Source organism: Pararge aegeria, chromosome 6 (assembly GCF_905163445.1).
Source record: "Pararge aegeria chromosome 6, ilParAegt1.1, whole genome shotgun sequence".
In the NCBI taxonomy this organism is placed as follows: domain Eukaryota; kingdom Metazoa; phylum Arthropoda; class Insecta; order Lepidoptera; family Nymphalidae; genus Pararge; species Pararge aegeria.
In genome coordinates, this window is record NC_053185.1 from 19,834,135 (window position 1) to 19,858,940 (window position 24,806).

Consider the following 24,806-nt stretch of genomic DNA (forward strand, 5'->3'; position numbering starts at 1 on the left):
TCGATCAAACGTCACGTCGTCGTTCGTCGTGTACATCACATTCGTCACTAATTCTCTATAATTTATTATTACATACCTATTTTATCATTAAAGACAATAAAGTCGATGTTAAACATTTGTGCTGCTGTCAAAGTCCGATAATCAATACACATGACGCGGGCGGTGCGGCGCCGCTAGCGCGCGGCCACGCGGCACACGAGGCGCAGCGCGGCGGCGGCGGGCTCGGCGGCGCCGCACAGGCCCGATCAGAGCCGGTCCTCCTCTTCCTCCTCCTCGCCCTCGTCGCCGGCCTCCTCGTTCTCCTCCCGGTAGCCGGGGTGCTCGCTGATGGCGTAGTAGTTGCCGTTGTAGATGACGCCCAGCTCTCGCAGCGCGTCGCCGCGGATGGTGGCCTTGATGGTCCAGTTGTAACAGTCGTCCGACTCCGACTCGCGGTCCAGCCGCTCCACGTCCAGGATTTTGGAGCTGAGGCGCTCCAGAATAATGCCGATGTCCTTGATGGTGAGGTGTCGCTTCTGATCCACGCTTAGCTGGTCGATGAGCAACAGGAACTTCTCGGAGGTAACGGCCTCGTCCTCCACCAGCGTGTTCTCCGTCTCGCTCTCGGAGGAGTCGCGCTCGCCGCGCCGCGCCGACTCGGCGTCCAGGAAGCGCACGTGGCCCTTGGGCCGGCCCTGCGGCGACGCGCGCGGCTGCGCGTCCTGGATGGGCGACGTGGCCACACTCTTGTGCACGGCGATGCGGCGGCCCTCCTCGTGCAGCGCGCAGCAGTGGAAGTCGCACTCGTCGCTGGCGGTGCGCGCGTGCGGCGGCGGCGCGGCGCGGCAGTCGGCCGTGTGCACGTGTTGCTCCAGCGAGGCGGCGCGCGCGCGACGCGGCTCGTCGTGGTTCACCACTGTGATGTGCGGCGGCGGCGGCCGCTCCACCGACGTCTGGATCACGAGCGACGGCCGCCGGTCGGGCTTGGCGCGCGACGGCGAGCGCGCGGCCGGCGACGCCTGCGGCCGCTGGTCCCAGTGCAGCACCACTGTGACTCGCCCCTTGTTGTCCATGATTTTCCATGAAGGCGTTTCATCGTGTAATTCGAGCGCGTGTATCGTCTCGCACACGATTTTTGGAATCGCCGATATAGCTGAAACGAAACACCCAATAATGAATCTTACATTCTATCCGCTTTTGAAATCAAGTCCTCCCCATCACGGGCACTCACCAGCCTTGATGACGTCGACGCCGGTGGGGTACCATCGCTCGCCCGGCCGCAGCAGCAGCAGTACGGTATTGGGCGGCAAAGTGCGCCAGTAGTCGCCGTCCTCTACCTGTGTGCCGTCGCTCTCGAGAACGAGCCGCACGGGCTCGCCTGCCGCCACCGACAACTTCTCCTTGCCTGTAAGTGCGCATAAATATACAGTTTATTTTAAATAGGCCTCATTTTGCATTTTTATTTTTTATTAAGCCTCTCTATTATGTGGTTCCAGTTGAACCTCTAATCTGTACAAACTTTAAATATACACAAGTTTTGTAAACAAAAACAAATAAACGACAGTCCGCCTAGATCACCCCCTGAAGGTACGCAGATCAAAACTTCGCAAGGTAGGCCAGATCCACGTCCTGCAAAGTGTCGCCTAGTGTGCAAAAAATTGAGGCGTAAGTTCTTAGAGGAGTACTTGAGGAAACCACACCCTTTACACATGAACACAACACTGCTCCTTAGTGACAGCAATACTGCTTTACGATAGCAATAAGCATGGGTGTACCTCTCCGGACAAAACAAAATAAATAAATAACTAAATATACTACGACAATACACACATCGCCATCTAGTCCCAAAGTAAGCGCAGCTTGTGTTATGAACAATATACCTACATAAATACCTACATAATAATATATATAAAATACATAAAAGTTATAAACGCCCAGACATTGAAAAACATTCTGTTGTATCACACATACATTGTCCAGTTGTGGGAATGGAACCCACAGCCTCGGACTCAGAAAGCAGGGTCCCACTACGCCAATCGGCCGGTAGATAACTAACCAAAGTTCTCCGAAGAGTAACTTTTAGTAGCTCAAGCTATTCTGCTACTAAAAGTTACATTTTTGCAGTCCAAGCAGTTACGCAGAGAACAGCAATCTTGCCAGATCGTCTAAGTTGTGATGCGCTTCCATATCGCCTCATGACTTGAAAGTAACTCCAAACTCTTAGTAAATCTGTCATCATTGAAACGACGAAAGCGTAACTTGGTTCAATTAAACTTATTTAATTGAATTTCCAATTTCACACGTATGGCAAGTGGGTTATGATTTCGAACTTGCAGTTACCTACTGCAAGTTGGAAATCAATTATTAACTTATAAACTTCTAAAATACTCGCTTTTGTAATTTAGATGAGATAGCGCTTTATGAATCTCGCATGTTCCAAAAACAATTATTAACTTATAAACTGTAACGAATAGTAACCGTTATATTAAGAGCATCGAACTCTTGACTCAAATAGGTAAAGATATTTACTAAAATTCGAATTATGTAAAAATTATTGTATTTAGGTATAAAGATATTTTTAAGTTGTTTATTCCAATATAAAAATCGTGTTTAGTTATTAAAATGAAGTACTTCTATTTGAAAGTGTAGCTCGAAAAAGAACTGTTTTATTTAGGTGTAGTCCTTCATTTTTATGAAGTGAGACTTCTTTATCGGCGTTGGAAAAAAAATTACCGTCACATTTATCGGTTACGCGTCACATTTTTCCGTTACGCGCCATCTTTTGCAATACACCACGTGAGTGTGATTATGGTATTTATTTTTTTCAAGTTATTTAAGGTTAACCTCAGTTTTAGATTGTATCAATTAATTATCATGCAATATTAATTCTGAAATATGTTATAATAGTTTTTGTTAATTAATTAACTAATTTAATTTTAAGATAACAATGATTGTAATAATTCTATTACAATTAATGAAATGCTGTAATAATCGTAGTAATAATAATGTAAAATGAAATACATAATTGTATTATTTATATTCATGTCATGATAATATAAAAACCTTTTGGTAAACTTTATCTAATTTAACTTTATATAACCGATATTTTTAAAGTTGCATACAGTAGATCATTTTTCGAAAAATAAGGTCATAAAGAGATTTCACTTCTTACGTGTGTACAATAACTAGTACACGCACACATTTTTTTTACTTAAATGTCCGATTAGAATGAATTTAAAAGGTTTTTGCTGCTATGTTAATATCCTTCATCATGAAACTTTAGAAGACATCCCTGGCGCAACGGTGAGCGCTATGAATTTAAGTAAGAGGTCCCGGTTTCGATTCCCGGCATGGCAATTTCTGAATGTTCTCTGGTCTGGTCTGGTAGGAGGCTTTGGCCGTGGCTAGTTACCACCCTACCGACAATGACGTGTCGCTAAGCGCTTTAATGTTCCGGTGCGATGATGCTTAGAAACCAATTAGAGGTATAACTACCATACTCCCTAACAGGTAAGCCCGCTACCATCTTAGACTGCAGTAGGGTGGAATAGTCCTTACAGAAGGACTGATCACCCGTCTGGCAATGGCAGGCGTCCCCTCAATATAAAATAATCTTAGACTGCACCAACACTTACCACCAGGTGAGATTGCAGTTAAGGGCTAACTTGTAGTGGAATATAAAAAAAGACAATTAATTGAAGAAGAATTAATACTGCGGTACAAATGTAATCCACTTTGTTTCTACCGGATACCTAGTAAATTTTAGAACACAAAAGCTGCTATTGTCTGGCGGCCGAGTGGCGCAGTGGGCAGCGACCCTGCTTTTTCAGTCCAAGTTCGTGGGTTCGATTCCCACAACTGTGAAAATGTGAAAATGTGTGTGTGATGAACATGAAAGTTTTTCAGTGTCTGGGTGTTTATCTGTATATTATAAGTATTTATGTGTATTTTATTCATAAAAAAATATTCATCAGCTGTCTCAGTACCCATAACACAAGCTACGCTTTGGGGCTAGATGGCGATGTGTGTATTGTCGTAGTATTGTGACTTAACTATGATGGTTAGATATACTTCTTCCTGGACTTTTTGTAGCTAATAATTAGTTCTTTAATCATGTAGTACAACTTTTTTATCTCCACCAATAGTTTTCTCATAATGTCTTGGAGATGTCTCTTAAAAAGTTCAAAGTTTTTATTAAACGTAAGCTTATAGAAAAGTCCTATTATAGTATAAAGGACTACGTAATCGATAAAAAAGCTTGGGTGTAAATTATTGCTCTAACCAGGTTGCTCTTCTAATAATTTAAAATGACATTGTGAGATGGTGATAAGAAAAAAATAAAAAACACCCGGCTAAGTTTGTTGTGGGCTTCTTCTTAGACCAGGACGCGTTTGGAACCCTCGTAGCTTTAATTTTAAGTTTACGAATGTGGTTATTGCCATCATCTCACTACCGTGTAATTCTTATGTACGCATCAAAAGTGCCACCTATGGGCCTACTTGAATAAAGATATTTTTGACTTTGACTTGACAGCTGTCCGCTGAAGAGATATTTCCTCGACCAACAATACAGCCTTTTATATTTCAATGGTTTAAGCGGGTGCACTATTGTACTATAATAATAACGGTGGTAAGATACGATGCAGTGCGGGTTTACCTGTTAAACGTTATCATCATCATCAAATCAACCGATTGACTTCCACTGCTGGACATATGTCTTTTGTATCGTTCCAAACTCCACGATTCTGGGCCGGATACAAGATTCAGCAGTATTTCTCTCTCTCTTTCTGCTAGAGTTATGGCAGGTATATTATACGCGGTATCGTACCGAAACCACAAATTGCTTGGCGTCTTTGTAAGTAGCATAGTACCACTGCCGAAGCCACGCAAGTGCAAGCGTAGGTTACTTAGAAATGTGTACTAACCTCTGTGTATGAGCTCTTCGAAGCTAGTCACCACCAGCCCCTTCCTCACGTTTCGAGAACTGTCCCATATCTTAAAAGGCCTCTTCCCTCTAACCTCCTGTAAATAAATAAATAAATAAATATACTACGACATTACACACATAGCCATCTAGCCCCAAAGTAAGCGTAGCTTGTGTTATGGGTACTGAGATGACCGATGAATATTTTTATGAATAATATCCATAAATACTTAAAATATAGATACATATAAACACCCAGCCACTGTAAAACATTCATGCTCATCACACAAACACTCTCCAGTAGTGGGAATCGAACCCACGGCCACTTAGAAAGCAGGGTCGCTGCAAACTGCGCCAATCGGCCGTCAAATAAAGACCTGCATTCTCGACTCGACTCGATCATAAACTAACCAAACATACACCATCGATAGCACACTTCACTCAGACATCCTGATATTTAACATATTATAGTTTTGATCACACACTCACTCATTTTTTCATTTTATTTGTAAAGTCTATAGAATAGTAAGCCTTTTTCCGATATTTTTGCTTTGCCGTTTAAATTTTCTACGGCTCCAGTTATATTATGTATAGCGAATACTTCAATGGCGCTACAATTTTAGTCTTGGTAATTATTGTTGTCATCTTTATTAACTAGCTGCAGCCTGCAACTCGCGATTTTTGTGAAGCTGTTCATATTAAATATAATAACAACGACTCATTGTTTTTATCTCCCCGGAAATACTACACCGTTTTTTTCCGGATGAGAGTATTCTCTGTCTCTCTCGAGGATGCAAGCTATATATCGGCCAGATTTCATCAATAATGGTGGTGGTTAAGTTACACATATGTAACAAACAAATAAATAAACAGTATACACAATATATTCAAGTTTTTTATATTAGTTTATGGATTCCAATATCGAGTGCACACTGGTAGAGCTGCAGCATTACGACATATCCCTCACACGCACACTCTCTCCATAAACAATAAATTCCAGGAATTATGATAGTAAAATAGATTGGAATTTGGAATTTAGTACTTAGCAGGTATTAATAACATAGGCGTTTCTTAAAAAGCAAGGAATCTCTAGATGCAAAGGCGTTAAAGTATAATGTAATGAAATTGAAACTGGCTAAATAATTGTACCGTTAATTATATATGATCAAAACATATCATCCATGTTAAATGTGATGATAAATTATAATAAATTATATATGATAAAAAATTGGTGGCCAACGAGAAAAAATAACAAGCTAAACCAATATAACCGTTTTTATAAAAATAAAATTAGAACCTATGTATTTCATCGAAATTGTAACAAAGTAACTGGATTTTTAATTAAAATACAATGTCAAACACACTATTTTGTGATTTTAGTACTTAGTAAACGTATCTAACTATCACCATCATCTCGCAACAATTAACGCGTTAAAACAGTTTTCTTATAGCCCTCGTTGATAAATAGGTAATGAGTTTGTTGAATTAATAACTGACTCTATAATTACCATTCACTCAATTTTCAAACCGATATAATACTGTAAACGAGAGTAATATGTTAAACATATTGTATTATATGTTCTCTGACTTTACACTATCATCAAAATCATACTACAACGCATATAAATTCATGCAGTGTAGGCGCTACGCCGTAGCGGCTACAGCGTAGCCGGCGTCCGTAGAGCCTGCACTGGATGCAGCGGTGCAACGCCCGAGCGACCTGCGCCCCCCTCCCTGCCCCTCCGCGACCCGACCGCACCCCCCGCGCGCCTTCTCACCGACACGCCCCTCACCGCACGCACTGTGCGTTGACCTACTGACATCGCCAAACCGATCTTTAATCTAGACTGGACTAGCTCACTGCCCGATGCTCACTGCCCACTGCTGGTAAACCTAAAACCTAGATAGCAATCAACAGGCGTAGGTGGCTAGAGAAATTTTATACCGAGAAAAATAGGACGTTGTCGAAGTGATCAGCTGATTTCCTGAGGCGGGGTGAGGAATAAATGTCAAAACAACATCGCATACACAAAACTGGGTAACGTTTATTCTATAAAGCGGGGTTAAATGCTATGTCCCGTATGATAAATAATCAAATGATCGCGTTAAGTACAATGATAGAAAATATCTTAAAGGTTCTAAAAAATCTATACCGAAGTCGAAGCTTTACTTAATTCTCAGTTATTAAATTTATTAAGTACCAAACTATTACATTGATTTCAAGTGATTTAAATACATTCAACTAATCCAGTCTGACCTCTCAAATTAAAAAAAGATATTTTCACATTCGAGATTGATTTATTTCTATAGTTATTTTTTGAGATCTAAATATAAATGGGAAACGGTCGATTTAATATCGAAATCGGTTTAGATTTGACGAAAGTATGGAATAATAATAAAATTTAGACTGACCATATCGGTCAGTCAAAATTAAGTACTTGTTGAATTTGTTGTTTAAGACATTTATTTTATCGTGTAATTAGAAAAATAATGGGTATACCGCAAATAAAACCAACAGAGGGAATCTATTTACAGTTATGAGTGATGAGTGGAGTAGGGCATGAGTGCTACAATGCCAAAGTTACCTCTTGTATATCGACTATCATTGTCACGGTGCACTCACTCTCACTTATTAAGTTCACTTTAAAGTCACTTTCCGTTTACAACAGTGTTTCATGTTTTAATATTTTCTGCTATTTGCAAAATGTTCAAGAGAAATTTTCAATTATTCGGTGCAGAATGAAGGAATGATATGTAACCAAAGAGTGAACCAACGTCGCAGTTATCGGAATGGTATTCCAATCTAGTAATAAACCATACACTAAAATGAGTGTATAATAAAGTTCGCACAGTAGAAAACGCAGAGTACAACCTGAAACGAAGCTATAGCCACAGAACCTCCGTCAATAAAAAATACTGAATAACTTGTAAAAATCCTTTATAAGTATACCCTAAACTGTATAATTGGGAACATATCTATCTAGTTTCAAAACGGTAATTGCTAAAATCACTCTTTTTTTATCATTACTAAATTCATTTATTATGATAAATATTGGTAAAATTTCTCGTCGAATCACATTAAAGGTATGTGTTGCGAAAGTGGCGGCGCGGTGCGCCGGCGAGCGCCGCGGCCGCACTGTCGACTCGCGACTCGTGACTCGTGACCGGGTCGCGGCCTTACCCCGCCCCGCCCGGCCCCCGCGCCTCGCCGGTCGGCCCCCGCGCGCCCCGCGGGCCCCGAGAGTCAGGCCCGCACTGCAGCGCCCTACCCGATGCCGTAACCGAAACATCTTCGGAATTAGCAACCTCGATAATGCACTCTCCGGCCCACATGTAGCCAACGTGGTCGGTGTGACCTAATTCCTCATCTTCAGCCAATTAATGCCCACAGCTGGGCATAGGCCTCCTCCCTCATAGGAGAGTTTTAGAGCAAAGTCCTACACTTCAGGTTTGGGTCCATTGCGAGTTAGTGGGCTTTAGCGATTATTATCATTTATAAGACGTTCATAATCGACGCTTTAGCGTGAAAACGAGGCACGAGAGTGGACATGAACAAATTTCCAACCTACAGTCTGGTACTGAGAATTTCTTAACAGAATAGCCTAATACAAGTTTTAATAGCCTAGTTGTGAAGCAGCGCTGGCCAGGCTACCTGTGAAGGGCGACCGACTTTAAAATACATATTTGGCCTTTAACTTTCAAAAAAGAATTATAATTTCAATTATTTTAAGTGGTGCCCCAGTTTCTATAAATTTTGATTACTACGTAAACTTAAATCAGAAATGTTAAACAAACTACAAACTTTAAAAACGCTACGCTATAGCTCGTATATGGTCTACGGAACGGGTCATGAGAAAATAGTTTTTTAGAATTTTACAATTAAAGTAGTTCAAAAATAACGATTTACTATCGTCATAACATACCTAATGCGTTGTGCGCCCTGCTTTGCTTGTTTTTGGGTCAAGTTATGCCTCAGGTTCTACTCATTTAATGATTGCCACGTAAACTTTAGAATAAAAGAAAATTAAAACTTTCACCCATAAGAATGGCCATGCCGTAGATGTTCTACGTAAAGCTACTATTACAAACGGTTTTTTTACTAAATGTAATCTTATTTACGTTATTTTATTATTATTTACGTAAGCTTAACCTAATGATTACATAACTAGCTTTTGCAATCTAGTTTGCTTGTTTTTGAGCCAAACTAGCTAGGGTTCCACTCATATTAATTACTTCTAGAACTTAAAGCAGAAATTAAACACATATATAGTTGCAACTATTACTAAAATGCTACGCCGTAGCTCGCAGGTCGTCTAAAGGCTACGACGGTCTCTGACAATCTATTCGGTACCCTATATTTCTGGATTCCTGATAACTTCTGTTACTATCTAATTTCTTTTCGATCGAATGAGTAGTTAGGGCGCTTAAGAAACAAACAAACTCACATTAGCATTCATAAAATAACTTACAATAACGTAAAGATACTCGGAGAATAGTTCTCTTCATCGCTCGCTGACGGAGTTCTAAGCATTCTTTAGCTTCAAATGAATTACCTTAACGAACTAGTGTAAGTCTGGGTACCTCGCTAGGTAGTGTAGGAGGTTTTACTTGAGCATACTATAACTTGATCTAATGCCATAAAATTCATTAATGTGGGTACATTAAGATATTAAATAGTGGTCGTTAAAGAACGTTAACATAATAATTGAGTAGGATAATTACGAATATTACTATATCCATCCTAAGATTAGGGCGATTAGGCGCACCCTTACTTTGTCACCACAAAAATGTCAATAACAAAATTTATAAAAAACTATCGCCGATTCCCAGCACTATTTATTGCTCTATTTATCTTACTAAAATATATTTGAAACCTTCTCTGAGGTACATGTCTTATACATCATAATCGAACCTCCCTGATAACCTCTTTAGGTTTGATTATTGTCAGGGGCAATTTGGGAATTTAGAATTTCTGAATTTTCTCTGGTCCGATCTGGGAATCTTAGGCTGGGGCTAGTTAGGCTAGGCCACCACACCAAAAAAGGCAGGCTAGCACTCTTCCGACTTAGGAAAATAAGAAAACAAGATTTGTACATATCCTATAGCTGTACAATGTATACAAGATCTCATCCGGAAGTGATACGTTTGTAATATGACAATATGAAATGTGAGAATATTAAATGACGAGTGGACCACGCTCTGATCATGCGACGGCCTGCCGTAATAGCGTTTAAAAAGCTCTTTAAACATATTACATAAAGGTAACCTTTAACGGCCGATAGGCGCAGTGGGCAGCGACCCTGCTTTCTGAGCCCAAGGCCGTGGGTTCGATTCCCACAACTGGATAATGTTTGTGTGATGAGCATGAATGTTTTTCAGTGTCTGGGTGTTTATATGTATGTTCTAAGTATTTATGTATATTATTCATTAAAATATTCATCAGTTATCTTAGTCCCATAACACAAGTTACGCTTACTTTGGGGCTAGATGGCAGTGTGTGTATTGTCGTAGTATATTTATTATTTATTTATAAAGGTCACAATTCATTGCCAAAATTTGTTTCAAGCTGTTGTTGAGACGAAGGCTTTTAAAGTGTTGATGAAAGATGACGAACTACCGAGCACCTATTAAGTAATCATTATGAGCTGAAAACGTGTATATAATTGTGGTTTATATACGTTAATTGGTCTTTCAAATAAGAAGATAAGGTAAAAAGCAAATTCTCTTATAGATTCTAAATAGAGTTATATTGCGTGTACATGTTTCAATAGTAGAAATGGTCTATTGATGAGTCTACAATCTACTTTTTTTTTAAACGGATCATTGTAATGATGATGTTAAATAGACTTAACATAAGTCTATTTAGTCGGAAATTCTGCTCTACCAAAAGATTTTTATTTTACAAATGTTGCTTAAAGAGTGCTGGCTGTATTGGAACAAATTTGAATTTTAAAACAATAAAGATAACTCTCATTTTACTCTGATGTTACAGTGATTATCTCGATTCCTACGTTTACGAGCGTATTTCTTCGTCTTCATCATCTAAGCGCCGTTTTCTGAACGCACTTCGCATATTAGATTCATCATCATCTTCATCAAATCAATTGATGCACGTCCACTGCTCGACAACGGTCATTTGTAAATAATTCCGAATTCTACTATTGACTATTGACTATTTTTTAAAACGAAATAAAATATAAGAAAAAAATTTAAATTTAAGAATTTATTTGAAATTGTGACAACTCAACCATGTACATATATTCTATCATTCACGGCCTAAACCTTTAGATGTTTCACCAGGAGCCAGGAGGGTACAATTTGGCAGCCTTATCGGTACATAGCGATTTCTTCCAGGCAATCAAAGGCTTAAAAGCACGAAGCTATAGATGTAAGGTAGGTAATGCGAAATTACTTCTTATTTAATTCCTAGCTTAGTTCTATCCATTGCGCGCTAAGTGTATGAGACTTCGTTGTCAGCTCCATAGAAATCTTCACCTAGTTTTTGTTCACCTTATTGTTTAATCGTATATGTATGTCCAAAACTGAAACTCTGGCTTTAAACTGAAATTATTCACGCTTTTTGAAGAGACGTAAGTATTCGAATTTACTTATGCAGCTGAGTCAATGAATGCTTGGACAAACGATCTACCAAACCCCCCACACCTACTAGAATTTCTCAAACGCTGAAGCACTTTAGTTTTTTCCTAAGTATTTTGTTCGAACGCATAGAATTTTCTTCATGACAAATTAAAAAACTATGTTATATTTTTGCTAAAATGGAAATATCCCAAGTGTCGGAGGTTTACTCCTGCATGTATTTTCTGTACGCATTTTATTTAGATGGCAGTACTTAGTTTGAGTTAAAATCAATCGAACGAGTTGGAATTTCGCTGATATTGTGGTTTGTAATTAAATAAAATTGCTCTGGAAATGGTAAGATAAAAAAATCACGGTTCAAGATTCAGCTTTGCGAGAGTCTTGATGTGTTTAGCAAATAAAACAGCTGTGTATATACGCCTTGTGACCAAAGATTAATAAATCTTAAAAGTACAAGTAGTTCTTACGCATTATCTGTTTATCTAGTAAAACTATCTAGTAATGTACGCATCTTACCTACTTGAATATAAATATTTTTGACTTTGACTTTGACGTACGAGTACATACAAATAGTATAAAAATATACTTACACAAAAGTACTTTCCCACTGAGATTATTAAGTAAGACTTAAACGTAAAATCTCCAAATGATAGCTAAATAGGAAATACCCTATTGCAACCTATTTTGGTTATTATTATTTTCGGAGGATCTGCAGGCAGCTTCCTCAAAATAGGCATGTAATACCTTCACGTGGACAGAAGTAATAAGGATAAAAGGTTTCGGCGGATTTATTTTTGGCTTACCACAGCGGCTTTGTTCAGAGAAGGAACAAACTATCACGGAAAATCTAGAACAGATAATAATCCAAAACCCTCAGTGCCTATTCCACGTGAACATGACTTGCAATTCTTGATTGGTAATCATATTGCTTCGCTTTGTGTACGCTGGCTATTACAGACGTGAAGTAGATTGATTATAGATATACTTGTATTTGTTTTTTTGAGTTGAGCACTTTTTATCTGAACAAAAATCTTGTAACACGCGTTAACATCACCGAGCCTAACTCATTTAATGCATCGAGGTTACCAGACTATTTCAATATTTTGAAAATATTAAGCAATAAATGGGAGAATCCCTTTATGGAGCACTGGGTTGGTACACACTCACACACGTGCTTAAAAGGGTACTCACTTTAGTTAGAAGATTCCTAATTATTTGTAGATTTGGCCAATTTTAATTTATAATATTGTAAATAAGATAATTGTTATTGTTGTAGGTATGGATTTTTATCTCAATTAAACGTTATAATTGAGATAAAAATCCATAGCTAACCGTTTAAGCTTTCAGAAGGAAAAAACACGCCGATTTTGAATCGTCCTTCGTGCTATGCTCCGATTGGTTTTAGCGAGATGATATTTCACTCATAGCCTTCGTCAATAAAAAAGTTATCAAACACTGACAGAATTTTTCAAATCGGCAAGTAGTTTCTGAGATCATCGCGTTCAAGTAAATAAACAAACGATCGCTTCAGCTTCATATATTGGCATAAGATTATGACAGCATTGAGTTATGCTTTAATAATAGATAAACGATTCAACTCTGCGTCTGAAGTTTTATCAAACTTATACAAAATTCTCAGATCACAGATTTAATTTAATAGTGCTAACTTTATCTTTATTTATTAGGGGAGGGATGTCATTACTAAATTCAGTCTGCCATCTGCTTTACGTTTTGGATTAGATTGATTAATTTCCAGCGTGACAACGATAACACAATTTTACATTTAAAAGTACATTAAAACCTTATGTAATTGCCAGAAGAAATGTCCTGCATTTTAAAATGTCTGTAAGAGATACGAAAGACGGTTTTAAGCTCCCCGTATTAATTGGAGCAAGAGCATGCATACAGAGCGTATATTATACAGTGTGTGGCTAGAGAGCGGTCGTCGCGGACTCGGAAATTCCTCAAGGACGTCTTGACGCTTGGCAGCTTGGAACACTCTTGTAAACTCAGCCTTGATTTTAGCTTGAACTGTGTCATCTAAACATGACTGGAAATTAGGTATTATTTTTAACTGGGTATGAATTTAGTGTTTGTATAAAATATCTCCCTTCGCACTTTATCAATATAAAATTCATTATAAAATTAAAACTAACAACTTTGTTTGAGGTAACATTGAACATACGACAGTCAAAACCGATCGATACTAATATATTCGAAAAAATGCTTCTTTAACTTATTGCGATTCAAAACGAATGCAATGAGTGGTTATCTATGTAACTTTTTTTTTTATTTATTACAATGTATTAAATTGTACCGCCAGGTAGTTATACTTTGTTTTATACTAGCTGTGCCCCGCGTCTTCGCCCGCTCTAATTCGGTTTATAATTGACGGAATAATGGTGCAAAATAGTCAAATATCACCCCAGTATCAGTACTCAAATCGTGCAGTTTCATTTTGATTTATACAGTATTTACAGCAAGATATAGACAAGATACGATATAGACAGACAGAAAAAATTGCAGTTTTAGCTTCAGTACCTATTAGAGAGTGAGCTCAAATTTTTTTTTTCTAAATATCTTCAATATACAGATTTCGACCGATACAATTTTATTATAACTATCGTGTAACTACCTATATATTAAACTAAATTATTATGATTTCCGGATTCATAGTTCTAAGTTTCTTTAGTTTGTGTAGCCTGGAAGAGATCACTTTTAGTGTCACTATAGTGTATCTCATAAACTTCGATATTGTTTTAAATAACAAATTATCGGATGAAATCTTAGAGATGCCTCTTAATTACTTCAAAGTTTATATAAAACGCTTATATAAAAGTTTACGGAAAAAGCCTTCTATAATACTAATGATTACTTAAACGGTAAAAAAGCTTTTGTGCGAATTGCTCTAACATCGTAGCTAATTATTACTTGACATGGTGATAGCAAAAGAAAATACGTTTACGTAAGTTAGTTGTGGTCTCTTATTAGACCGGGGCGCTTTTGGAATCCTCGTAGTTTTAGCTTTAAGTTTCCCTACATAGTTTCGCCATCACCTCGCAATGTATGAACGCTCCATGTGTAGCTGCCTGTGATAGGCCTACATGAATAAAGAATATTTGAATTTGAAAGTGAACCAGTGCGTTATTTGTACGCAATATGGTAATATACTTGGTTGTAAAATCCCTATCCCTACTAATATTATAAATGTCAATGTAAGTTTTTTGTTACGCTTTCACGCAAAAACTACTTAACGGATCCTCATGAAACTTTGTACACATATTCTTGGAAGTCTTAGAAGTAATATAGGATACTTTTTATCCCGACATTAAGCTCGGTTCCTTTGGGAGAGGGAATGAAAGTGTTTTTCCACTTTAAATAATTATTTTTGTACTATAGAGGTTATAACATGTGTTTAATTTTGCCCAAACTGTGGTTGGAGATAGAGATGTGGATAGAGAACAGAACTCCTCAGCGGACAGCAGCCCCTCATTTAAGGCTTAGCGATACTAAATACTTTAGTTTTTTTTAGAACAACAACTAAATTTAATGCCACATCAAAAAACATAATCAAACGCAAACGAAGTCGCGGGCAACAGCTAGTAATACTATAAAACGTTACAACTTACGCCCTGACTGCGATAATTGTAACAAGCACGTGTAATTGCGGGATATGCATATATTATGTGTGCGGCTGAGTGCGCTTGTGCTGGGCTCGGAAATTCCTTGAGGACGTCTTGACGCCTGGCAGCTTGAAACGCTCTCGTAACCGCAAACTTGGTCTCAGAGATTATGGTAGCAAGTAGTAAAATTTAAAAAAAATTATAAAACTCAAAATGGCTTGTTCGTATAAGCTAGCATGTTCAACTCGAAATAACGAGGACCTAGATTTCATTCCCGGGCTAATAAATACGCATCGGTTTTTGCTAAAAAAAAACTCAGTACCAGCCGTATTTGGGAAATTATAGTATTGTGGTGTAGAGATAATAAATAAATAAATATACTGCGACAACACACATCGCCATCTAGCCCCAAAGTAAGCGTAGCTTGTGTTATTGGTACTAAGATATTTTTAGGAATAATATACATAGATACTTATAATATACAAATAAACACCCATATCACATAAACATTTTACAGTTGTGGAAATCAAACCCACAGGCTTGACTTAGAAAGCAGAGTCGCTGCCACCTGCGCCAATCGGCCGTCAAAAGATGAAGGAAGTATCTGTGGTAAATGGTAATGTGAATTGCAATATACTGAAGAAAAAAATTAATAGCGCTGAGAATCGTGGAGTTTGGAACACCCTACAAAAGACTATGAATACTAAAGAAAATGTCCAGTAGTGGACGTCAATCAGTTGATTTGATGATGATGATGATGAAATAAAAAAATATCATATGGAATATCTCCCACATATGTGCCCCCCACGGTGGCCCGTATTTCAATGGGTAAAAATCATACATAACCCGATGGATACATGGATGGCCACCGTGGGATTTTAGTGGGTAAAATCCCTCATCGCCGAGTAAACAAAAAAAAATACAGCCTACACTCTCCCAAGTGAGAATTCACTTCATTATTGAATTATCATCTATTAATAGATATACTAAGCCAGCATTTGTTTTGACAGATCTGATACGGAAACCCTTGCGGTGTGAACTTGTATGTTTTCATTAAATGGACCTAAGTATAACTTAGACCACACTTAACTTTAGACATACTAACGAGTATGAATTTAGTAACATTAGCGATATATTCAATAGTGTTTTTTAATGCCCACGAAAATTCATACAATAACATAGATTATAAAAAGTAAAGAATAATTATCTTCACGGTAAAGTAATCGACCAACTATAGGCCACGGGTTCTCCTTTTAAAATGAGAAGTGCTGAGGCCGTGGTTCACAACCCTGGCTTAGTGCAGATTGGTACATGCGCCTCTGGGAATTTGATGGAAAACTCTCAGGCATGCAGGTTTCCTGAAGATATTTTCCTGCACCGTTAAAACAAGTGACATTAAATTTCTTAAATCGCACATGGCTCTGGAAGTGCGTGCCGTGAATCTTAGAACTTCGGACCTACCCCGATAGGGAAGCTTAAGTGCCACTAGCCGATCAGCGTTACTTTACTCGTATATACGAAAGTTGCTAAGTTATAAGCGTTTGTAAATATTTTAATTTATAGCCAATATGAATATAATTCGTCGTAAAGTTTTCAGTGTGTTGCCTAAACTGAAAGTTAATTACTATTATTTTTCGGAAAGATACGAATAAAGAAATGCGTAGGTGTTGCTACGAACAATCAAGTCAGAAATTCAGGTTATTTACCGATACAAAAGCTACTTACAGTAAACCAAAGTAATGTACATCATCAACATTTTCCTGTCAACTTTGTAAATTAATGATACAAAAATAATACAATGTCATGGATATAATAACGTACGAGGATCATTCATATAAATTAGGAACAAGGCAATACCTAAAATTGTCCCTTGTTAGACACCCATTACTTGTCTTTATATAAATTGTAAAAACAACTGCTTTTTAGTTACTATTTATCGTGAAGGCATAGGCAGAGAGGTTTACGTACCTTCAGCATCACAATGACTAGTACATTTGTACACTACACAATCAAATACCTTAGGTAAATAAAAACAGCTTTTCACTATTGCAGATTTTTAATACAGTGTGTTTTTAAGGTCAGGTTATCACAATGGATGCTAATGTAGGGTTAGTTTAGCTATTTTAAGTATATGGAATAGGCAAGTGATAAAATTCAGCGTGCGTCCTGCCAGTGATGACGGATCATATGAAACGTGGTCGTTAATTATGGGCCTCATAAGATAGCTTACAGTTACTCGGCGGGCTATGAAGAGCTATGTTAGGAGTATCTACGTGATCAAATCAGAAATGAGGAATCAGATCAAATCTGTTTCTGAACTGGAGTTACCGACATATAAGCTGAAGTGGCAATAGGCGAGGCACATACGAGCTCGTAGTCAGGGAACTAACGTTCTTTGGGGTCCTAAGGTATAAGAATGGCGACGAGGTGGTTAGATCACATCAAACATGTAGCTCTAAACAAACGGCCCAATAACGTGGATTTCGGAACGCTCTACAAAAGACCTATTTATTGTCAGTGGAGGTCATAGAAGCAAACCAGATATCCAGATGGTGATGTAAATCAAATCCGTGCCGTAATTAAGAGTAGATTGAGGTTAGGTAATAGAATTCATTTGTTCGTTGCTTTAGCACATCTCTACTATTATCCATCAGAAATACTAGTGTAATAAAATAGATCACAAGTTTCTGAAATTAAATCTCCCTAATCAACGTTTCCCCGAACAGCGATATTCACATCGTTTATGGAAACTTTATAAGAAGATTAATGCTAAGCCAAGGAATTAATTATGATCCCCCGCGTTGGTGGAGTATCACGATCAGATCGAGGTTTTGTAATGCTTTAATTCTTACGTGATATTTTGTACCAGATAGTTATTATTCATGACTACGCCATTATGAACTCAAAATGTATGCATCGAAATAATCCTTTCATCCAAGTAGAGTGCATAATATGTAACGGGCAATTATAAATAATTCAGAGGCAATATGACAATGAACTTTAAAATTATTAAACTGAATTTGGTTATTTGGCTCAGGCTCAGTTGAAGCGTTTATTTACTTGCTTCATTCTTATGTCTGTCTTTCGCGTTAAAAATTTAAGTTAATAATTTTTCAAACACTTCTAGGTATCGAATTAAGCTGAAATATGCCATATTTTCTATACTTCTCATAAAAAACAAAATAATAATTTCGGTAAGAAACAAAGTGGTATCAATATATCGCGGTAGTCTTCTTTTAAGAGTAGTAGTATTCTGTTATAGGGGTAATAAACCCCTACAACAGAAGACTCCGCTCTTCCATTACAATTAAGATAAACTTAACAAATTACAATTAATCACTCATATTTAAGGATTTATGGTATGTTACTCATGTTTAAGTATTTATGGTATGTAAAAATATGTATTAGTATATTTGTTTTTTATATTTATCAATAGTATTTGTGTATGAGTATGTAGACATTCGTATGTATGCAGGTACTAAATAGTGTACCCCACCTATTCGTTTTTCTTTTTAGTTTTCCTAATCCAAAGGTTGCCTGGCAGAGATCGCTACTTAGCGATAAGGCCGCCTTTTGTATCCTGCTTCATTTTGATGTGTTTGTTCTTTTTTCTCTCGTTTTTCTGAGTGGTGTTCAAATAAAGAGTATAAATAAATAAATAAAATAAATTAATTAATAGAATAGAATATTAAATGATAAAGGGCATCGGTCGGTAATTTCCCGATGTAAAATGTTTTTGCAATCAAATGAACTAATGAAGTTTGCCAGCGTGTCACTCTGTTTATTAGAGTGGACACAGCCCGGGGCTAGTGACTTAGGGAATTGTTCCACGGCTAGGTATCGTGCTGTCAGATTAAGGTCGACAGAATACCATATGCGGCCAGGTCGGCCGCTGATGTAAAACTGTCAAGCTATGGTTTGGAATACGAATAGCTATCCACTCTTTCTATTCCAAACCTCACTCGTGAGAATATGCTATCTTTGCCCTCGGGCTTCGCCCGCTTGAATTATGGGTCGAAGCTTACATAGTCTACAACCTTACTTTATAAATCCTCTCAAATACGTAAAGATTGTTTCAACCGTACTGGAAGTGCCAAATATACAAACATATGATATTACACATTTTAAAGATAGAAATGCAACTTCTTTAAACATATTTAAAATAAATATTGACGTGTGCACTATTTATATAGTCCTTGCTCTTGGAGCCACCCATTATTTGAAGCCTTTAATCACGTAAGCTATGCCAATCGCAAAGGACCGTCTCGGGGTTAAAACAGATTGCAAACAAATAGCAAATAACTGCTAATAATGTGTGGTTTAATCAGTTGATAGCGCTGGGCAACGTTGACCAAAGTCAGTAATGGATGGATGCCCAACTTTCACTAACAAAGTAGGAATACTAAGTTAAAGAAAGAATCGAAATTGCATTTTTAGTTGATTGATGCTAAAGGTAAACCAAGATGAAAAATGTTTATCATTTTTAAAGGCTAAGCAGTAAAGTCTTCATAAATGTGGCAACACTTCATGTATTCAGTATCGTTAAGATGTAAGTTTGTGGTGGAGCTATGGCTAGGCATCAAAATTGAATAATAGACTCCTGCATCAGACCAGCTTCATGGCACCTTATAACTCCATTATCATTAATATGGATTAAAATTTAGAAAATACGGCTAGGCCCTCTAACTCCAATCATATTCATCAGGTGTATACGATATTCGGGTAGAAAAAAGCTTACCTATGGAGTTCAAAAATAATTGATTTCCTTATGACGAAGTAAAGGTTTGGAATCGTCAAAAACTTTCAACCCCTCTCCCTCTCAAATTAACTGTGCTAATTCCGGAATGAAATATATCCTATGCCCTACCTCGTAGTATGAAGTATTTTTAGGGTGATGTACAGCCAAGATACAGACAGACAGATAGACAGACTGAAAAACAGACAGACAGAGGAAAGTAAAAAAAAAATATAGTTGTGGCTTCGGTATCAATTATAGAGTGCCCTGCAAAAATGTTTCGTTCCTTTAAGTTAAATGATTCCAATGGTGAGTTCGTACCTCCCAATGCGTAAGACTTTAAAAAAAAGAGCCGTAGCCAAGTTGGTTAAAGCGCTCAAGCCGCGATTGCCAGAGAGTCACAGGTTCATATCCTGTCGGTTCCGAAAATTTGTATTTACATTTTTTTTATAAAATTATTTACTTTTTAATGTGTTACATTGGTTACTTCGGGTTATTTTTGTTTATTAATATTTTAATGGTAAGGTATAATCTGTAAATATTAAAGTAACTTTTTTCTAATAAGAGACCATTATCAGTCATCTGAAAACCAAGAAGTACACTTCCCCGAATGAAAACGTAATTTTTTATAATGCAACTACATAAAAATAGTTGAGACGCCAACGTACTTTTTTGAATTATGTGGCAATATAACGGGTAATCAGAAAAGGTGTCTTTATACAATCGCTTAAAAGTGATAGCCCAGTCTTTTAAGGTATGTGCGTTTTAAGTTATTAAAATATCACTTGCTTTAACGGTGAATGAAAACATCGCGAGGAAACCTACAAGCCTGAGAGTTACCCATAATTTTCTCGAAGGTGTGTGGTGTCCACTAATCCGCACTGAGCCAGCTTGGCGGACTACGGCCTTAACCCATTTTCATTATGGAAGGTGATCCGTGCCCTGTAGTGGGCCGGTAATGGGTTGATGATGAATAATAATAGAATTTAGTATCATGACTAAGAGCCACGAATGGTTCCGAACTTCGAAACTAGTCGGGAAATCGGCCCTAAATTACACAGTTTTACATAAATACCTAGATGCCTTAAAATAATAATTAACTATAACAATTGTGAACCAAGAGCGAATTAAATTATCTATATTAAAATAATACTGCTTTAAGCGATGGTAGTAAGTCCCCTAAGCCAATTTAAGATTTTTATCTGTGTAGTCGTAAACGAAATAAGTGATTGAGGCAGTGGATGATCCTTTTGAATATTGTATATATAAACAGGTATATTGGTTATTCAATATAGAAAAAATTCAATTAATTTATTTATAAAGAATCTTACGTTTTCATGTATAAGTACTTTCGTACTTTTGTTTTCTAGTTACGTTTTTTTTTACTTTTTACTTTTTACATGTATGAATGTATAACTTATTTGAAAATAGAGAGAAAAGCTTATTTCAAGATAGAAGGAATACGCTGGTTGGTCTCCCATTTTTTCGTTTAATTTTGCAAAGTTGTAAATTCTAAACGAGTGTATAAAACATTCTTACATGCATTTCATAACATGCGTGTATGTATATGTGTGTGTTTCTCTGTTTGTTTGTTAAGTTAAATTTTTTAAACGACTTCAAGAAAAGAGTAAGTTCTCAATTTTATGAATGCTCCCCGACTATTCAAAGATGCCTGGACTGATTTAGAAAATTCTCTTGCCCTTTAAAACTTCTGAACTGATTTTAATGCGGTTTTATGTATACGTACGTATTACTTCAAAGCACAGGTTTGTATCACTAGGGTCCTACGTTGTTGGTTTAAAATTGTCACTATGTTACCATTCTCCTGAAACTGCTGGGCCGATTATGATGCGGTTTTTCCATTGCACAGGTATCACTTCTGAACTAGTCTTAGATATTTTAAGGTTGTAGGCCACCAGAGGGGCTGCGGTAGTTCGTTTTCGTCATAAGTATTATAAAAATATTACTTGTATTCACTATTAATAAGTGAGATGCAGTTTAAAACTAGAATGTTTACAGAAAAAAGTTAATTTCATTTCAAAACACAAATGTCTTAACACTAGCTGAAATAAAGTATCACTTTCAGCATACGTGGGTGATAAAATAGCGCTATAACATCGAGTTACAGGCGAACACCGCAAACTATGGAGCTACGCGAAACGCTACGAGGCTACGGGTCCGATGTCTCACGCATGTGCCAAAGAAACTACACTAAACTCTTCATATCTACTTATTTTAAAAGATTTTTTTTGCGTTCTTTATTTACATTTAATGGTTAATATAATGATGTAGCTTAAGATAATGGAACAAGTTTTTAAGTTTATATTTGCTGCTGCATTTTATATTTAACTTCACTAGCCGAACCGCTGTTAAGCAGAATGATAATCATTATATATACACATACTATATGCAGTCCTGAGTGCACAAACTAATCAATAGTTCTAAACACGAAAAGGCTCGATTCTCATAAGGATGGTATGTAATCTGGCACAGATTTTGAATAATGATGGATGCATGTGCAACGGTCTACGGCAGAGAGAGCGAGAGGGACGCGCGCATACGAGAGCGGCGCGCGCGAGCGAGACGGCACGCTGCTGCGGCAACTTGTGCCGCCCGTCTTCTGCGCCATCACACCTTCACTGACACACCGGGACAGGGTTCTGATGGTGGGATGCGGGGCTGGCGACGGGTGAGAAGCGTGGGGTGATCGCGGATAATAACCATGTCTGCGGGCGTGTCGGTCGCCGGTTACGCAAGAGCTCGGCGGCGGCGCCGGTCGCGCGGTTACCTCTCTGGCCATCGCGGCATGACCGCCGGAGGCCGTGGCCGCGTCACGCCGCCATCCTCGAGGGGCACAGCCCGGGTTCGCGTCGCGACTCGCGGCTCCGTCGGCGGGGCGCGCGTGGGCGAGGATCGATGCGCGCCGCGCCTGCGCCGCCGAGACCGCCCGAGCGCGCCCGAGCGCTGGCGGCCCGCGCGCGCCGGTGCATCCGCCCTGACCCACTTCCCGCGCACACTGACCTCCTTCGCCGCACTCCCAACCGCCAGGACCACCACGCGCGGCGCTCCGAACTCAGGACGGCTAGAACAATTCATTGCTAGCCGTTGCCCGCGAGTTCGTCCGCATTTATTTTAGTTTTTAACAAATCCTCAAAATTTCAACTCGTCTCAAGGATGCAAGCTTAATGCAAAAATTCCCAAAATTAAAAGTAATGCCGTGCGTAGGTCACAAATACATTATTTATAAATCCCCTTAAATTTTATCCTGTTGCTTTTATTTGGTATCTTCAGGATGCAAACTTTATATGTGCCAAATTTCATCAACGTACGTAGAAAAAAACAAACAAACAAAACTTTCGACACTATGTTTCATATATTATTATTACAATAACTAGAGACATATGGTTTTACAGGAAGTGGTCTTAAATGGTTTGGAAACGGGGGTGATGTGGGGCATTTTGAAGGGAATAATAATAAAATTGGGTAGTACATTCATTTAATCCATCTCATAAGGATTATCCAGCTTTAACAATGCAAGCGCACAAAAATATGTTTGTTAAATACGACAACACGCGACAAATCTTTTTAATATCTTGACTTTCTTATACTACAATATTCATGTTTACTACAGATAAACCGTCCTCCTGAATTACTCTATATTGCTGAAAACTGCATTAAAATCTTTCTGGAAATTAAAAAGTGCTAAACGTAAAAACATCGGGAGCCACTTTGTTTTATATAATGTAAAAATTAATCTAAAACGTCTGCTGCCTACTAAATTTTCATACTATTCTTAATTGTATAAAAAGAGAAAATAATCTTGCGCGATAACTCAATTAAATACGATTTTAGTGTCTGGCTGTAATTAAGAAAAAGCAGCCTCTTATTACATTTTCATTTATACCTCAAATGAAAATTTGAACGCCACTTATATTAGCATAACCAAACATAATCGTACGTTCAACAAAATTTCTGGGTCCTACCTATCTTTAAAACGGCTATCGGTTGCTTATCGCTATTATGCTTACGTTATTATGCATGCTGCTTAATGTATGTTTTTATTTTGTTTTAATTCTGGAATTTAAAATAGGTACACGTATTTGAAACGTTCCATCTCTACGATACGGAATTCAGGATACAGATATATCTAATATTAGCCACAATTAACGTTTAGTAACCAGGACTAATCCTAAAAATATATATTCGTGGTAGTCGTACAGCAAACCGAATTGTGAATCGCTTCGATGCGACATTTACACCCTTTCGCGTCTCAAAACTACCTTCGTATTAATAATCTTTACGCTACTTTAAACTTTAATCCCTTTCCATAATAGCGTTAATCGTATACACAATTTAGGCACATAGAGTAGTAGTCAGAGCCTTCTGCCCACCGTGCATCTATTGCACTGAGGTAGATAAGTCGGTATTTATATGCCAGGGATACAAACAATGAATAACGAACTGTGAAGTAAAGGCAAACTTTATAGTAGAGTTGATTTTAAGCGTTCTGATATAGAAAGGTGTGAAACCTTTGTATTTCAGATATTCATTAACGTACACACATTCCAGGAAGAATTACCATAAAGTTATTAGCTACAATTTTTTAATAAGCTGAAGTATGATCTTTATGTTCATAAACTTTATCGGTCTTTTCTTTTAATACTTAGCCTAATAATACTAATACCTACCTAGCTTAATTAGCTTAATTCAAATCTAGAGTTGTCTATGAAATCTATAAGAAAATATCCGTGAAAGCACGAATAACGAGGGTTTCGGCTATCTGTACCCAAGGTAGAACATTGATAAGTTCTCGTTACTTAATTATACTGCGCTAGATACGTTACCGCCCCTTAGGGTAGGTTCATAGGTATAATTACACTATGCCTCAGAGGATTTCATAAAGCGGTCAGTAGATGATTGGTCTGGGAAAAAGTCTCGCTAGAGAATAT

The 24,806-nt window shown here is 37.8% G+C and overlaps 1 protein-coding gene across 2 annotated transcripts; it reads right to left on the reverse strand.

Moving 5' to 3' along the window:
- Positions 1 to 245: 245 nt before the first annotated feature.
- On the reverse strand, positions 246 to 22,655 carry LOC120624606. Of its 2 annotated transcripts, XM_039891249.1 has the most exons (5): positions 7,980 to 8,027; positions 7,488 to 7,595; positions 4,904 to 5,000; positions 1,211 to 1,384; positions 246 to 1,132 (listed from the first exon to the last, which is right to left on the reverse strand). In XM_039891249.1, exons 2-5 carry the CDS (start codon positions 7,506 to 7,508, stop codon positions 246 to 248), a joined length of 1,179 nt encoding a protein of 392 aa, XP_039747183.1. In that variant the 5' UTR covers positions 7,509 to 7,595; positions 7,980 to 8,027. The 2 variants fall into 2 exon arrangements, with proteins under 2 accessions (XP_039747183.1, XP_039747184.1); XM_039891250.1 differs by lacking the exons at positions 7,488 to 7,595; positions 7,980 to 8,027 and adding an exon at positions 22,579 to 22,655.
- Between the last annotated feature and the right edge of the window lie 2,151 nt (positions 22,656 to 24,806).

Excerpts from the sequence above, each read along its gene's own strand:
- LOC120624606 (XM_039891249.1), bottom strand. The coding sequence starts at position 7,508 with ATGATAGTCGATATACAAGAG. Across the intron at positions 5,001-7,487 it reads TGATAGTCGATATACAAGAG|GAGGTTAGAGGGAAGAGGCC; the intron begins GTAACTTTGGCA and ends ATTTATTTACAG. Across the intron at positions 1,385-4,903 it reads CGAAGAGCTCATACACAGAG|GCAAGGAGAAGTTGTCGGTG; the intron begins GTTAGTACACAT and ends GCGCACTTACAG.